The sequence below is a fragment of the Blastomyces gilchristii genome (assembly GCF_000003855.2).
Source record: "Blastomyces gilchristii SLH14081 genomic scaffold supercont1.7, whole genome shotgun sequence".
Classification (NCBI taxonomy): domain Eukaryota; kingdom Fungi; phylum Ascomycota; class Eurotiomycetes; order Onygenales; family Ajellomycetaceae; genus Blastomyces; species Blastomyces gilchristii.
In genome coordinates, this window is record NW_003101676.1 from 1,624,972 (window position 1) to 1,640,104 (window position 15,133).

The 15,133-nt window shown below is 46.6% G+C and overlaps 4 protein-coding genes across 5 annotated transcripts; 2 read left to right on the forward strand and 2 right to left on the reverse strand.

Moving 5' to 3' along the window:
* Nucleotides 1-97: 97 nt before the first annotated feature.
* On the reverse strand, nt 98-3,892 carry BDBG_04286 (RING finger protein). The gene is made up of 4 exons (XM_002625371.2): nt 3,478-3,892; nt 3,322-3,426; nt 2,571-3,255; nt 98-2,499 (listed from the first exon to the last, which is right to left on the reverse strand). The coding sequence occupies exons 1-4, from the start codon at nt 3,499-3,501 to the stop codon at nt 815-817; spliced, it is 2,499 nt and encodes an 832-aa protein (XP_002625417.1). The 5' UTR covers nt 3,502-3,892; the 3' UTR covers nt 98-814.
* BDBG_04287 (MFS transporter) lies at nt 3,892-7,152 on the forward strand. The gene is made up of 4 exons (XM_031721609.1): nt 3,892-3,946; nt 4,075-4,193; nt 4,279-4,544; nt 4,604-7,152. Exons 3-4 carry the CDS (start codon nt 4,311-4,313, stop codon nt 6,197-6,199), a joined length of 1,830 nt encoding a protein of 609 aa, XP_031578221.1. The 5' UTR covers nt 3,892-3,946; nt 4,075-4,193; nt 4,279-4,310; the 3' UTR covers nt 6,200-7,152.
* Nucleotides 6,381-13,558, reverse strand: BDBG_04289 (the record flags this gene model as incomplete). 2 transcript variants are annotated; one of them, XM_031721610.1, is made up of 4 exons in its annotated part: nt 6,968-9,333; nt 9,400-11,869; nt 11,944-13,135; nt 13,226-13,558. In XM_031721610.1, 2 exons carry the CDS (start codon nt 13,556-13,558, stop codon nt 12,212-12,214), a joined length of 1,257 nt encoding a protein of 418 aa, XP_031578222.1. In that variant the 3' UTR covers nt 6,968-9,333; nt 9,400-11,869; nt 11,944-12,211. The 2 variants fall into 2 exon arrangements, with proteins under 2 accessions (XP_002625420.1, XP_031578222.1); XM_002625374.2 differs by having other exon boundaries at nt 6,381-11,869.
* Nucleotides 9,915-11,997, forward strand: BDBG_04288 (uncharacterized protein). The gene is made up of 2 exons (XM_002625373.2): nt 9,915-11,603; nt 11,678-11,997. The coding sequence occupies exons 1-2, from the start codon at nt 10,158-10,160 to the stop codon at nt 11,894-11,896; spliced, it is 1,665 nt and encodes a 554-aa protein (XP_002625419.1). The 5' UTR covers nt 9,915-10,157; the 3' UTR covers nt 11,897-11,997.
* Nucleotides 13,559-15,133: the final 1,575 nt, after the last annotated feature.

Consider the following 15,133-nt stretch of genomic DNA (forward strand, 5'->3'; position numbering starts at 1 on the left):
CAGAAAGTCATGTCTGTCGCTGATGATTACCAATGCAAATATCGTCGTCATCGGGGGAGGGGGTTGAGGCTGAGGTTGAGGAATTTGTACTGTACAAACAGCTTCCTCTCTACCCGTGTCCTAGAGACTATTTGGTGATGAAGAGTTTTAACCCGATTTAACTCATTGTCATGATTTGGGCCCCCCGAGTAGGTTGGGGGGGGGGGGGAACGGGGGGGAGGCCGAAGAATCTACATACATACATAGTACATACAATTATTTTCTACCCCTGCTGCCATTTTTTGATAAACGGCTGTGGTGTGGTGGAGGGGCAAAGCGGAACAGATGCCTACGATAAAAGGAACGTGGATATCTTAAAAAAAAAAAAAAAATCTCAGACGTCTTCAATGATAAATGGGGGGTGATTTTACACAGTCGTAGATTTTCTTCTTCCATATAATGTCCGTTAAACACAAGAGGACAATCTAGAATACAAGCATCAAAAGCGAGTGGTATGATCAACAGGGCTGTCTTGTTCGATCATCGAAAGGGCTGATGGAAAACGACGAAAAGAAAACTGCAAAAAGAAAAGACGAGACAAAAAAAAAGATGCAATCTGCAGACCATAATATCCTTCGTTGAAGAGAAGCCAGAAAAGAAAAACCCAGGAGTGAAAAAATTGATGTAATTACATGAATTGTGAAGATATAATTGATGCCCATTTTCTTTTCCTCTCCTTTTCCCCCTATCCTCTGCCGTGAGACGAAGTTGTTGTGGCTTGCCCACAGCTTAGTCTACCTACCACACGGGTGTTGTCATGAAATTTTTCGTCTTATCAAGCACTGTCTTCTACGTAATCTTCTACTGTGGTTGCGCGGGATTTGCCTTTAGACGACGATTGATCTGACGGTGCTGGTTCCACGTCATTGTTTTCTTCTCCATCCGGCCCTGTTGGTGTATCTTCAGGCGCTGCCACTACAGGCTTACTAATTGTCCCGTTCGATACTGTTGAACTCCAGTCTGGAATGGGAGGGGCATGTTCTGCAGAGGGGCGATTAGTCCTAGAACTAGTCTGCACCGGTTCAGCCTGTGATCCGTGACTTGGCGCAGAGAATGCCAATGTAGGGTTTGGAGAGGATGAATCCAGGCTAGACCGTTGAACATCCAAAGGTTCATGGTTGAGAGAAGCTGCGCTGTTAGTTGATTCGTTCGTGGGGGGTGACGAAGTGTTTGGTGTTTGGGAAAATAGTTGAGTACTAGGCATTGACGATGAGTGTGAGGGGAATGGAGGTTCCATAGAATGGGTGGTGGAGGTTTGAGTGGATGATGGTCCAGGATGATTAGCCTGCTGTAGAGGTAACAATGTCCAACCTCGGGGCAGGATAAGCCCTTCGGGGAGACGACTGTCCCCCGAGCCCAGCGCAGGGACTTGTGGATGGGATGTGAACTGTCTTTGGCTGCCAGTCGCAGGAATATGTGATGATGCCATAGCAGTAGGAGTAATAGCTGGCGCAGTTGCAGCCTGTGGTTGTGGTTGCGGTTGTGGTTGTGTATGCTGGTTCGTCATGCTGGCTTGAGTAGCGCGAAGTCTGGCTAATTCAGCTTGTAACAAACGCACCACTTGCAATTGTTCAGCCGTAGCCCGCAAATTGTCAATCGCCTGGGAAATATGATGCTCAACATGCTGGAGATGGGCCTGCGTGTGTTGGAAGTTGAATTGCGTGTTTGATGCGGTTGGCTGTACGTTGTTGTGCTGGGCTGGAAGCGGCTGTTGGGCAGGCGGTCGCCCAAAGCCAAATCCAAAGCCGATTTGCTGCGGTCCAGCTGGCTGGCGGTTTGCATTAGCTCCTGGCTGAACAGGTGGCGCTTGGCCATCGTGGATCTGTTGTGCAAGGTTCTGGAACAAATCTCCACGGCCAGCTCCAAACCCGACGCGAATAGGCCCGAAATTGAACATCCACGCTCTTGGTCGAGCTTCTCCAGGTTGACCATCGGCTGCCCCGAAAGTCTGGTTTGCTCCCGCACCCTGAGCTTGATTAGCCATTCCACCGGGACCTCCAGGGGCAACCCCTGGAGCAGCAACGAAATCCTGACGTATTCGAGCTGAGGCAACAGGCCGTCGACATGTTGGACAGATTTGTTGGCGCTCTAGCCAGCTACGCAGGCATGCAAAATGGAGTATATGGCCGCAAGGGAGTTTCTTTGCCCTTAATCGATCCGAAATGGGACCAGAAGGTCTGGCTGGGGGTGCGTTCCCATTTGGAGCGGCTGCCGGTTGCCAAGGTTCCATCTCTTCGCGACAAATAATACATACATCCCCTGCCGCGATTTCTTCCGCAGTTGCATCCGGGTAGCGTTGGTGCATATCCCTTGTAGCATTGCGGTAACGAAGGAAGTCAACCACCCGCTTCCCAAATGACCTCATTGTAAGCACAACATCTCGAATAATGTGGATCGGTAATCCGTAGAAGGTGAAAAGGATCGCGAAGAAAGACATATAGACAACAAGTTTTACAAAGTCTATATGTTTAATCAGCTTGCGTAATCTTATCACGGGGGAATCAAACAGTAATGATTATAATTATACTCACCAGTTACGATATTGAGATAAAATACCCATCGGCCCTTTTCCTCCCAGCCAGGAACATCAAGCTCCATTTCATCAATATCATCCTCATTTGGTAAATTATTTAGAGGTTCCTGTGACCCAGAGTTTGACTGTTGCTGGATTGCTTCCGCTCTCGCTGCTCGAATCTCCGCTCTTCGTTCCTCCATCTTCGCCTGTCGCTGTTGTCTAGTGATATAAATCTCCCAGAGGGAGATACCGTACCTCGCCGCGGTCGACGTCGAGAGGATTGATAGGATCGCAAACTCGAATCCAAACATCACCATCATGTCAGGTCGAGCCTTGCGGAGTACTGTCTTCACGGCATATTCGAGCATAAGGGTGTTGAATACTACGGCCAAAATCAGGGAAACTGCTAGTCGCGTATGGAAAAGGCGGGGGTTTTGCGGCGGCTGCTGCTCAAGTATTTCCACTCGACCCTCTCCAATCCATCCCCAAATTTTACCAACAAGAAGGCAGACGAACATGACCAGAAACCAGGCTCCCATCTCGCCACGAAATATGGTCATCGCGAGGCATGTTTCCGTCACCGCAAACCAAGCTTTTTCATATAGTTGCTCCGTTTCGACTGGTCGGAGGGGTCCATATAGCAATCTCTGAAGTCCATATAGCACGAATCCGACGATCAAGAGGCAGAAGTTCGTTAGTATCTAAGTTTAGCTATTATTAGTCGGTTTATCTACTTTGAGCATTAACTCGAACGATCGTACACATACCATGAGGTTCGCGTTGCTCTGGGACAGATAGACGCAGGCGGAATAAAAGTTTGCTCTCTGGTGTAAGGCCTTAAGGATCACGCCAGCAGCCAGAGCCGTCGAGGCCTAGGCGATAGTTAGAATCAGCTTCGTATATACTTTCATTAGATATCATACCCCAGCATAAGCTGCCAACCTCATGGCGGCGGACGCAGTTCCCTCGGCTAAGGCGTGTAAGAAAAAGAAAGGGGGTATCAAAGGAAAACAGCGGCTTATGAAAACATAGTTAAAGCGGATGGAAAAAGAAACCAGTGTGGGTGTTCTGTTTGCCCACTGCTGGGTGACTTGAAAAGTGGTAAAGTGGTCGTTGCAAGAGTGACGAACTTCAAGCCAGCTAGCATCATCAACGCGGTGATGGGGAGATCCGCCGGATGGGCTGGGGCAAAGGATGGGCCAATCAGAGTGCTATGTTTGGGTTTGGTTACTAAGCTTGGTCACGTGGAAATCATTGCCCGGAGATGTATGTGTCATGCAGCACTTATGCTATTAATACCGTTTATTTACCTTTGTCGGGGTGTTAAGAGATTTGAGGCGAAATCCGAGGAAATTCGGGCTCCTTTGAGAAGATCATTTCGCAAAAAACAACGTGAGTTTCATACTGAAAACAGATATCTATAAAACTGAGCTCCGCGGGTTAGCCTCGACCGCTTTGTCAGTCATGTGATGCGCTAAGTCATAATAAGCTAGCCCGAGTTTGCGGCAAATGCCCTACAGGCTACGTAGCCTTGAAGTCAAAATAATGGTCTGATATCATGTTCTATAACATTAACTCGGTAACCTCCCCACGCTGCGGGTTTAGTCACAACATTGGCCCCTCCAATATGATAATTGAGGTATTTCCTGCTGTTCCCGGAATACTACAATGCTTCCTGCAGTTCTAGCCAAAGTTTTCAGTACTAACTCCCCTGGATCTAATAGGGACGTGACAGCTCCGGCAATACCACGCCATAATGTTTACCGCTACTAAATTGCAGACGGCAACCTACCTCTTAGGTGTTTGCCTGTTTTCGATCTCCTTCCTCGTCTTTTTGAACTCGTCGATATCCTTCGTAGTCACAGATCTAATTAATCTCCCAACCGGTGAAGGTGATGCTGTTGGTACGCTCGGCTTCGCGGATGAGCTGTTGGCCCTAGTGGCTTGTCCCGTATGGGGAATGTTATCGGATCGGATCGGGGTCAGATACGTGAGTTGGAAGTATCCATTGGATTACTATTTGGGTAAACTCTGACATTATATGTCAAGGTATGTACGGTAGGCTACCTGATTATCGCTCTGGCACTGGCCCTGTTTGTGCAGGCCAAAAATGTATACCCAGAGCTTCTACTAGGCAGGCTTTTGTTTAGCCTTGGTGGGTCGGCAGTAACCACTATGGTAACTGCTGTCCTTCCGGCTATAACTGCAAGCAAGAGCTCCTTGAATGGCACCTCCGCAAATTCAGATCAGAGTTCTGAAATAATTACGCCCACTTCCCCTCAGCCAGATGAATCCCAAAGGATATATGGCCATCTGCATCGACCGTCTAACGGTTCAGAGTTGACGATAACCCCCGTGCTTTACCAGGCGACATTGCCTGATTCAAAAACGCGTGAAAGGCGGGCAGCAAAGGGTTCAACGTCACATCTAGCTGGCATCGTTGGCATGCTTACAGGTTCTGGCGCCGTCGTTGCGTTGCTGGTTTTCCTGCCCCTTCCGGCGTGGTTTGAGAAATCAGGGCGGTCTCCTGCTCAATCAATCAAATTGAGCTACTACATAGTTGCTTTGCTCTCTCTTTCTGTTTCCGCAGTTTGTTTCATTGGCCTACGAAATCTACCTGATGATCAGTACACAGGATGGAAGTCACTATTCAGGGCCCCTAGAGCCCATACTTCAGATGGACCACAACCCACCACAGCAATGACGTCGAACTCACCTCTATCGTCATTATTTCCTAAATCATACCTATCACAATTCAGTGCATCATTCCTTCTCGGCTTTAAACAGCCGGGAATAGGGCTCGCATATTTGGGCGGATTTGTCGCCCGAGCCTCAACCGTTGGCATCTCCCTATTCATTCCTCTATATGTCAACCAACATTTCAGGCGCTCAGGTCTTTGTGATGAAAGCCACCCCAGTAACAAGAGCCACGTACTTGAAACCGACCTGGGTGAGATCAAACAGTCGTGTCCGAAAGCCTACATTGTTGCTTCAATATTGACGGGTGTTGCACAACTCATCGCCTTGTGCTTCGCACCAGTCTTTGGCTATTTCTCAGCAAAATCTAAACGACACAATGTCCCGCTCCTTTCCGCTGCTCTGGCTGGAATTATTGGCTATATTTTCCTTACCCTCCTACCAGCTCCTCAGATATCTGGGCCGGGGGGAAGCCCAGTGATATTCGTCGCCATGGCCCTGGTCGGGATTAGCCAGATTGGGTCTATCGTCTGCAGCCTCGCAGGCCTCAGTACTCATGTTCTTGGACCGGACCATTACCAAGATACAGCATCGTGCCACCATGACTCGGATGGACGACGAACAAATGCAGCCGACTATGCTACCCTAGAGGACTGCCCAGGCGCCAGAGACAATTTTTCAGATGAGAGCGCCGCCCTTCTTCCAAAACCTATGTCATCAGCAGCAAACTCCAACAATCTGGTTCACCTCAAGGGTTCCGTTGCTGGAATGTATTCGCTGTATGGGGGGGCAGGTATTCTCCTCCTTACAAAAATTGGAGGTCTCCTCTCAGATAAAGTGTCTCCGAAGTCGCCATTCTACATCCTTGCCGGCTTCAATGGGCTTCTTTTAGTAGCTGGTGTAGTAATCAGCGTGCTGCAGAGGTGGAATTACGGGAAAGTTGTATAAGTTGCCTTTGTGTTATTTTATTTTATTTTATTTATTTATTTATTTTTTTTTTTTTTGCCAGAAAGCGGGTACCCCCTTCCATCCTTGCCTGAATGAGTTCATTCTCCCCAACTTTTCTCTCGGCTAGGCAACGTATCTATTTGGGTTATAGGCCTGAGATAAAATAAAACCATGTGTATTTACACTTCAGTTTCCGGTGTTCGTTCCTCAGCTTCAACTGAGGGCTTCATTCCAACCGTTTCAGCAACGTGTAGTGTAGGAGAAGGGAGGTTACATGGAAAGAGCCTTCAGTCTACCTTAGACATGATAAGCAGGGATGTTAGGGATTCTATCGCCTGTGCACCGTAGCAGATGAAGATGTTTTCGAGCATAGAGACTTCAATTTACGGGGTAAACAGCAGATATGGAACACCATATCTAGGTTTTGGTTTCAGAAAGGTAAAGACACGAGAAGAGCGAGGAGGCAAGAATCAAACGGAACAAGAAATGACATGAAACCAAAAGTCAATGATGAAAGGAAGCAAGAAGGGTGGAAATTGCAAAGACTAGTTAACCTTACCAGCCGAAGTTATTGTGATCTATCGACTAAGCTATTGAATTGAAACGAGACACAACCAAGCAAAAGTTGGCCTGTTGTCTCTCAACATTTTATGAAGGGTGTCAAATGTATAACGGCAATGTGCAGGAAGGAAATTGATGTGAAACTGGTTATGAAACGCATTTTTATTCCTATGAACAGCTGAGCTGCTCTTGGTTCACAATATTTGGGTCAGTTGAAGGGTTTATTTTTGGGTCGGGAGCTGTAACTAGGTATGTAGATGTACATGTATGTCCGACGTTACTGTAAACCAGGCAATCAGATGCTCCCAGGAAGGGATTTGTATGAATATTTTGTGCGTTTCTGCAACGGGTATTTGTACATGTGCAGTGCATACACGTCAAAGAATGAAAAGCTTTTCATGTCATGCGAAGTAAATATATGTATGTATATGTACCGTACATTGATGTACCCGCGTAGACAAAGGTGAAGTGCGTATGCACAACTATTTTTTCGCAAAGAAACGCTCGAGCATAAACCCACAGGCTTGCAGTTTGGCACGTCCAGGAAGGCAGAGCTACAGAGAACAGGTGCATGATAAACAAAGGGGGGAGAAGGTAAGCTCCCATTGACGACCTCCCTAAAAACTGGACATGCCCGGATAGGCACAATAATAATAAAAGATAATTCATGATTGAAATGTGGTAAACTAGTTCCCTCGCTTAGCCCGGCAAAAAAATGCTTCCAGTACAAAAAATTTATAGTTGGGGTTCAAGAAAGAAGAAATGGCAATATTCTCCGAGCTACATTATAGTTCATGGTCCAGCCTTTCTGCCGTTTGATCTTGGCTCTTCATTCTGCGGCGGTTTCTTCACCCTCAGACAATCCCTAGCACGAAGCCATGCCTTCCATCTGCTCCTTCAATAGAAAAAGCAAAACGAGGCGTGGAAAAGGACCAGAAGAAAGGCGGGAAAGGAAGGTGTTCTCGAAGCACGGACGAAGGTCCTCCCCTCTCGGTTTTACCTTCTCGAAAGTTCTGCAGCTGCAGGTAGGGTTCCGGCGTCCATGTCCGTGCCTACAGCAATACGCTGTATATGTTGCGTCAAGAGCTGCATTGCAGCGTGCCTAAAGGCGGGCCCTAGCCGATCCTGATCTTGGATTATTCTTTTCTTTTCTTTTTATCCAGCCTCATCGTGTTATTGGCGGTCATGGGGGACAACAGTGTGGGATTGGCTCGGCAATTTGCAGCATATAGCACTAGCGTGATGTAAGGTTGTCAATTTTTCATCCCTTTCTTCCTGCTAGGCGTTTTAATTTCTGACCTATCAATAAACCTGCCATGCAGAGATCGTTAGATTTGTACGGGGACCCTATCGGGCTCTATCGTCCCAAGCTTTCCTGTTGCTCTGCAGGGACAAAAGTGTCAAATTTTAACCCCAACTTTCAAAAATATCACCAAAAGAGAGGGAAAAACAAGAAAAGTAAAGAAAAGAAAAATTTTAAAAATCAGAAAAACTACTAGATAAGGCAATGACTAATAGCTGAAACTCGTTTTATATTGCTGGACAACGAAAGAAGGGTGGGGTAATGGCCACGTTCAGGGCTGGTCCCCATGCATGACTATATTGAGAAAGGTGATAGGACCGGTGGTGATCAGGACGAGCGGGAAGAGCAGGAAGAGCACGGAGGCAATGAATGATCTAGATCATACAGGAACCGAAAGTTAAATATTCCCAAGCCTCTAAGCATCCGCTTTGCATAAAAAGGCAATCGGGAATAAAGAAGAAAAGAAAAAGAAAAGAAAAACGTGAGGCAACGGCGGCAGTCAATTAATCGGCACAGCCACAGATTGCCACGAGCAAACTTTGAGGTGGAAGCAGCCCTGGAAGCATTTGAAGGTAGCTAGCGCTCCTTAATGCTGCACTGGGACATACTCGGACACATGAAATAGCTGAAATAGAGTGTATTCTTCGACGACATAAGAGTTGAACATTCCAGTGCATTGCAGGTCCATGCCTGCAACATCTGCTGCTAAATGTTAGAGTGGTAAGTGTTTTCAAGAAATCCTTACAAGAATCCGCCTGCAAGGAAACCTGCGTTCGAAGAGGATTGGAGCCAAAACGTGGCTTTTCTCTCGACCATTGAGAGCATGGCGGGTGTGCAATGAAAGATGTGACAACACAATCGACAAGGCTTAGGGCGCTCAGATCGCAGGGCGCCAAGTTTGTCAGGAATGCAACCAGTCATATCATAGGAAGTCCCTACTTCACTCATGACATGCCAGATTATCATTGAAACTGAAGAACACGTTTGCGGCTTCTCCAAAACATAAGGAAAACATGACGTTAGCCTTCACTGATGCGTTAGATTCTAATAATAATGCAACCCGCAATGCGCGGAAGTTACACTCAAAGGAAAGCGGGAGGTTGCTAGAAACAGATGACAGCTAATGTTGACGTATCGAAGGGCATGTTCCTCGAAAATTCTAGAGTGTTGCCAGTTGCGATGGCTTGCAGTTAAGATCATCGAATACCAACAAAAGTTGGTGATAGGCATGCGCAAGGGACCGTTACCTTGGGCAATGCATGTAAGGAGCCTTCAACTATCAGTTTTTGGAATGGGAAAGCCTTTATTTTGGCGAGGAAATCGGGTAGATCCATACACATGTTGTTTGCTTCCCTAACCAATTTTAAAAGCAATATTAAGCTCTATTGCAACCCGGGGAATGTTGGACCAGTGATTATGGACACTCAACGGCTTTCCACGCTTCGAATATTGGTCCATGCCGTCTCAGCTGCAAGTGCCACATACCACAACAAGGGAGGTTGCGAGGAAAGTTTTATCGGTGAAAATAGTTGTAAATTCTCCGCGATGGACTTCATAAATCCGAAATAATTTAACGAAGTCACCATCACCTAGAAAACTAAAATATATTTCTCAAATTCATTATCTTTGCTAAATTTTCACAGCACTTGGATATTGATTTCGGTGTTTCATTCTGGGAACTAAGAGTCAAACACAGCTTAAATCGAACGTAAACGAAGGAGGTAGTCTTCGGTGCTTCCAGGTAAGCTTCTATTGTACATCGAACATTTCATATTCAAACGCAGCTGAATGCCTAACGTGTCAATATTAGAATATTTCCACTGGAGGGAGTGCTCAGAATTCGTACCCGTAGCTCGCTAGAATCCCTATTATAAAATTTTAGCTAGCTTCACATCAATTTCTCGAAAATCTCGAAGATTCGCGTTGGTCCATCCAACAAAGAAGCATTACAACAACTGCCCGAGTTGACTCTGTTCAAATTCTTCTAGTCCTCTCTGGTAGAGGACAGGAGTTTCATCGGCTTGCACCATATCGTTCCAGGTGGCTTGGCGCTGGAGAGCATAGCAATCTCCTCCCAACAGCTGTTGTGGAGATATGGCTTTGTCCCGGCGACGGGCCCATCGAGATATATCCATTGCTCACGACCAACTCCCTATACCTAGAAGATCTGCGACATCAAACTTTTCGGCGACACAAAGCGCGTGGTGCGGAAAAGTTGTTTCACAAGATCTCGAGCCGCAAGCAAACTATGGCCATCCCGAGCAATTTTTTAACCCGAGTGGCAAATTTGAAACTTTGAATTCAAGTTATGCGATATCCACCAACGTCAGATTCACCGAAAGTAAATATGATGACAGAGACTCCGTTAGGCTGCAGACACAACAACGACACAGAGGCCCTCAAAATGTTGAATTTCGTTTTGATAGCCTCCCGGGACCAAACATCACAACCGATACGAACACTGGATGGGCGAGCCTAGCGGGATCTGGGCCAGTCAGCGAACCCGCCCCGGCTTTCTCTGCAACGGTACCGCGTAACGGCCAGAGACAGAGTAATTCGACAGTGCCAACGGTACCGCAACCCCTAATTCGATCCAACCTTGGATGTACTCCGTCCGGTTCGATCTACCCTGCTATGGAGACTCCTGGAGGGCAGCATTATATCCCAAGGGTACAGACCCAAATACATGAGTTCAAAAACTGCAACAGTAGTTGGGAAGGGGATAGGAAGGATGAGAACATGTCTGCGGATGGTGGGTCTCATCAACATGGATACATCTACCCAGGATGGGCCGAGCCCATGACTAGAATGCCATATATGCCCATATCACGCACCTCGGATACAAACACCGAATCAGCATATCCTACCACCATTGAATGTCTAGAACAAACGGGCAACAGAGGATATGTCCCAGATTTCACAGCAGAAACAACAAACGGGTGGTGGCATGGAGCGCAAAACTTTATCCAACAACCGCAACGATGGTCTAATGGGGTAAACAAAGATTTCTCTGCGTCGTTGATCACCCAGACCAGTCTGCCAATCGCACAGAGTGACTGGAATGAGCTGCACACAACCCCTCTAGGCAACCAATGCAGCCCAGAATCTTCGTTCTCTTCATGCTTTACTCCAGACACACTTCACGAGCCGGTAAATTTCGATTCTCTAAGTTTCCACGATATGAACATGGCGATGGAATATTTTGATCAAAATCCCGGACGTGAAAGGCTCCCCGAATGGCAAGGCCATTTGACAGGCGATGAGCCCTTTGAGCCAAACGAGATCCCAGCCATAAAGCAACCAGGGAGGCCCCGAAAGATGAAGCGATGTGAGGCCCAGAGAACAGCAAGCATCGGCACCCAGCGTGCCAGTGAAAAAGATGAATTTCTGATCCAGTGCAAACGCGCAGGAATGCCGTATAAGGAAATTAAAGAAAAGGGAAACTTCTTCGAGGCAGAGTCAACGCTAAGAGGACGGTTTAGAACACTAACTAAGCGAAAAGAGCAGCGGGTAAGGAAGCCAGGATGGCAGGAAAAGGATGTGAGTAAATTGTTCTGTCGATATGTATTTCCCAATGTACGATTCCACTAACAAGGATATGTTCCTGATGACAGGTGCGACTGCTTTGTGAAGCCGTGCGGAAATACGCTAATCCGATACAAGATGGCGTAGGAGAGGACATCAAGGATCCTAAAATATCATGGAAGCAAGTGGGGGAATATATCTCGAAAAACGGCGGCTCGTACCATTTCGGCAATGCCACGTGTAAGAAGAAATGGTCACAGATCCAACAAGATATTATAACACTACGGCCAGAACATCAGTTCGGTTGATCGCAGAACAGAAGTTATATCTGGGGAGGAGAAAGCCGTATACGCACCGTAATAAATACCTTAATATATCCATTTATATATAATCGAGTAAATAAATTTCATCTTAATTAGCATTAAATGTAGGCTGAGCCTATAGTAGCCTCGTTATTTCGTTTCCCGGTAACAGCGGTCAAATATAATAGCTGTTCATAATCCCAATAGATTGGTATTAAATAGCGGTTCAATTTGTCTTCAATTTGTAGTCTGTTGAAATTCGGTATAATAGCGTATGTCAGTCGCATACAGAACGCATTCGGAGAGCCTTCTATGCATGTGTCAACACCTAGACACAAATGGATCTGGAAACCCAATTGCTTCCAACACAGATTCCAAGGAATCAGGCTGATCTCTCAGCACATCCCATTCAACGGCTGCTTTCACCATCAATGTCCCCGCTAAAATAGTCCCGTTGAGTTTAACCAGACCTGCTTCTAGGGTTTCGTTTCGATGTTTAGGGTCTATTGGTAGCCATGTAAACTCGCTCTTTCGAGGGCATATCATCATTCGAGATGTAGTCATGGCTAAATTATAGCTAATAGCAGCCGGTCCGTCGGTTTTCAAATTCATCGGATCCACGGCATTTAATTGAGAGACCGGGGACTGTTGCGCAACCTTCACAGCCATCCTGTATAATTGCAGGTATAAATTATGTAGCTCTTCCGCGGATGGCTCTGCTGGTAGATTGACAGCATAGCAGGCGAATGGCAAGCCAAAAGAGCTCGGATGATCGAAGTTCTTAGCTGCGGAGGAAGAATTTCCATCAATTAATGGCTTCCACGTTTCATCATTGGGCTGGGCTATTCTTTCCACAGGTAAAAACTGTATATGCCTGTGGGGTTGACTAGCACCACTGTGTTCCCCGGAGTTGAAAAATGCAAATAGGCGTTTCGATCCGGGTGGACCTTCATGCTTCTGCCATGCTTTTAGGCATTGAAATGTTGCTTGGAGGTCTTCTTTCTCGAGCAGATCGGACTGCGGCTTATAACCTTTGGTCGCAAGTATAAAGTGATCCGAGATAACGGGGAATTTATTCAGAACCAATATGTAGGACGGATCAGGCTGTGGAAACTGAGCAATGAGAAGATCTTCCGGGGGGTCGTGGAATGGATCTCGCTTTATGTCGGACGGTATATGTTCAAGTGCTTTGGGTGGGTTATTGATCGGCTTTTTTGCGAGAGCGGGACAGTATCTAAGTTGGAACTGGTATGATACCGAGGATTAATGAGCTTGCCAAAGACCTAGAATGTACATCAATCGGGAAACCAATCTGGAAAGGGTACAATGGCTTACTGGTGTATTTGAGGCCGATATTGTCGTGACCTCTGTCTGTGAGACAACAAGAGCCCCAGACTGCTTGGCCGCAGTGAACCGTCTCGCGACGAGCGCTGAGAGGTTCTCTGTGATTCCAGATAGCATGTCGTGCATTGATGGGGAACACGTACTAATGCTACGGACAGTGCAATCTTGATACGTGCTAATGGTGTTCAGATAAATGAAGCTATCGAGTCGTGTTATTTGCAGAAGACGCGGCTCCGAGATTGACGTCGCGAGTTCTTGGCGCAAATCGACAACCAACAGAATCAGGGACTGCACAACATGGCCAACTACACCTACAATCTCCATTGTTGATTAATCGCATATCTTTATTTCTTGTTTCCAAGAGAGAGAGGACAGTTGTATTCATAATCCTCATTAAACCATGCTTTTATTCAATCACCTCTATGCAGTTAGCAACGCCAATATTCGGGTGTCCAACAGCTTTCAAAGATATAAATCACGGACGGAGTCAGTAATTGCCTAAAGTCAACCCTGCAGGAACCATTTCCCTCTCCTATTAATTCAGCGGGATAAAGTGAAAGATAATGTTCAATTTGATTCCCAGTGTTGGTAGACCCACATACCCCCAAAATCAGTTACTTGCTGCTAATAGGTCTCTAGGCAATTCAACAGTGCAAGCAATTCAGCAATTCAGTAGACACCCGCCTCTACTCTACGCATACTTAATGGTATCATAGAAAACGATGATGTCTATCGATGCTCATCGATCATATCATGAGACAGTCAATATCCCCCGGAAGGAGCACCATACTGTTTCTATTTTTAGAGGGCGGTTGTTAATAGCAACGGTGATCATCAGCATGCTATGCAGAGTTAAGAGGCTTAGCATCGACGCTTATGAGAATGACCCTTATGCTATGGGGCAGGTCGTTTTATCCCTTCTGATGTTCACAGTATATCAATGATAAGGACATGGTAGAAACCATTCCAAATTCTGCCTCTGGTTGGAGGATTACCCAAAGGATCAGCCCTATGGTTAGCACATTACCAATCGACTTTCAACCATCAGGCCGCATTGCCGCATCCAGAAATAGACTCTAACTAATTTTCCTTCAGATCGTCACCGTTTGCAAGGCGGGGAAATACAGGCCATTGTCTTTTAAGCTTGGGCAGTCCAAATACTCTGACGCTAGGCCATGCAAGCGCAGGATACCGAGCAAATCTAAGCCATACCGTTGTTATCAGCCGGCTCTCGTGCTCGGCACGTCGCTCCAGAGCGCTATCGTGTCCAGAAAAGGGGCTCTCCTTAGAAATCACATCTTCATTCTTCTTTGAGCTTCCCGTCATTGGCCTTCACCATGCCAGGGACTCACCATGTCATCTACGTCCAGGTATTGCAGAAAATATGCATAGCAAGCACTGACATCTGGACTGCTGATCACAAAAATCTCCGCAACTTCCCAATTCGGCCGCGATTTAATTAGACAGTACGGAACGGAAATCAAACTATCGGATTAAATGCCCCTTCTTGTCTCTCTTGCCCGGAAAGAAATAAGCACTTGGTATAGTTTGACCTTTATCATACGGATTGAACAACCCATGGTCCACGGCCCATGGCCTAGCCATCCAGCTAATTTCAACCCCAGCGTCCAAATCGCGGACAGAGCATCTTAACTGAACCGATGATCGCCTACTATTTTTTTGTTGAGAAACCTGTGGTGACCTTTCAACCTGTAAGCCATGCGAAATTTCATCCGTGAGACATCGGGTCCGTTCGTCGTCGCACATACAGGGCGCATTTACGCGCATACTCCCTCTAGCAGGCCCCAATGTCAGCCCTACTGCATCCCTGAGATTTTCGCCAGTGTTCTGTCTCTATTTGGGCCTCGTCTCACCTTTTCCACTTGCCGCCGGTGATGA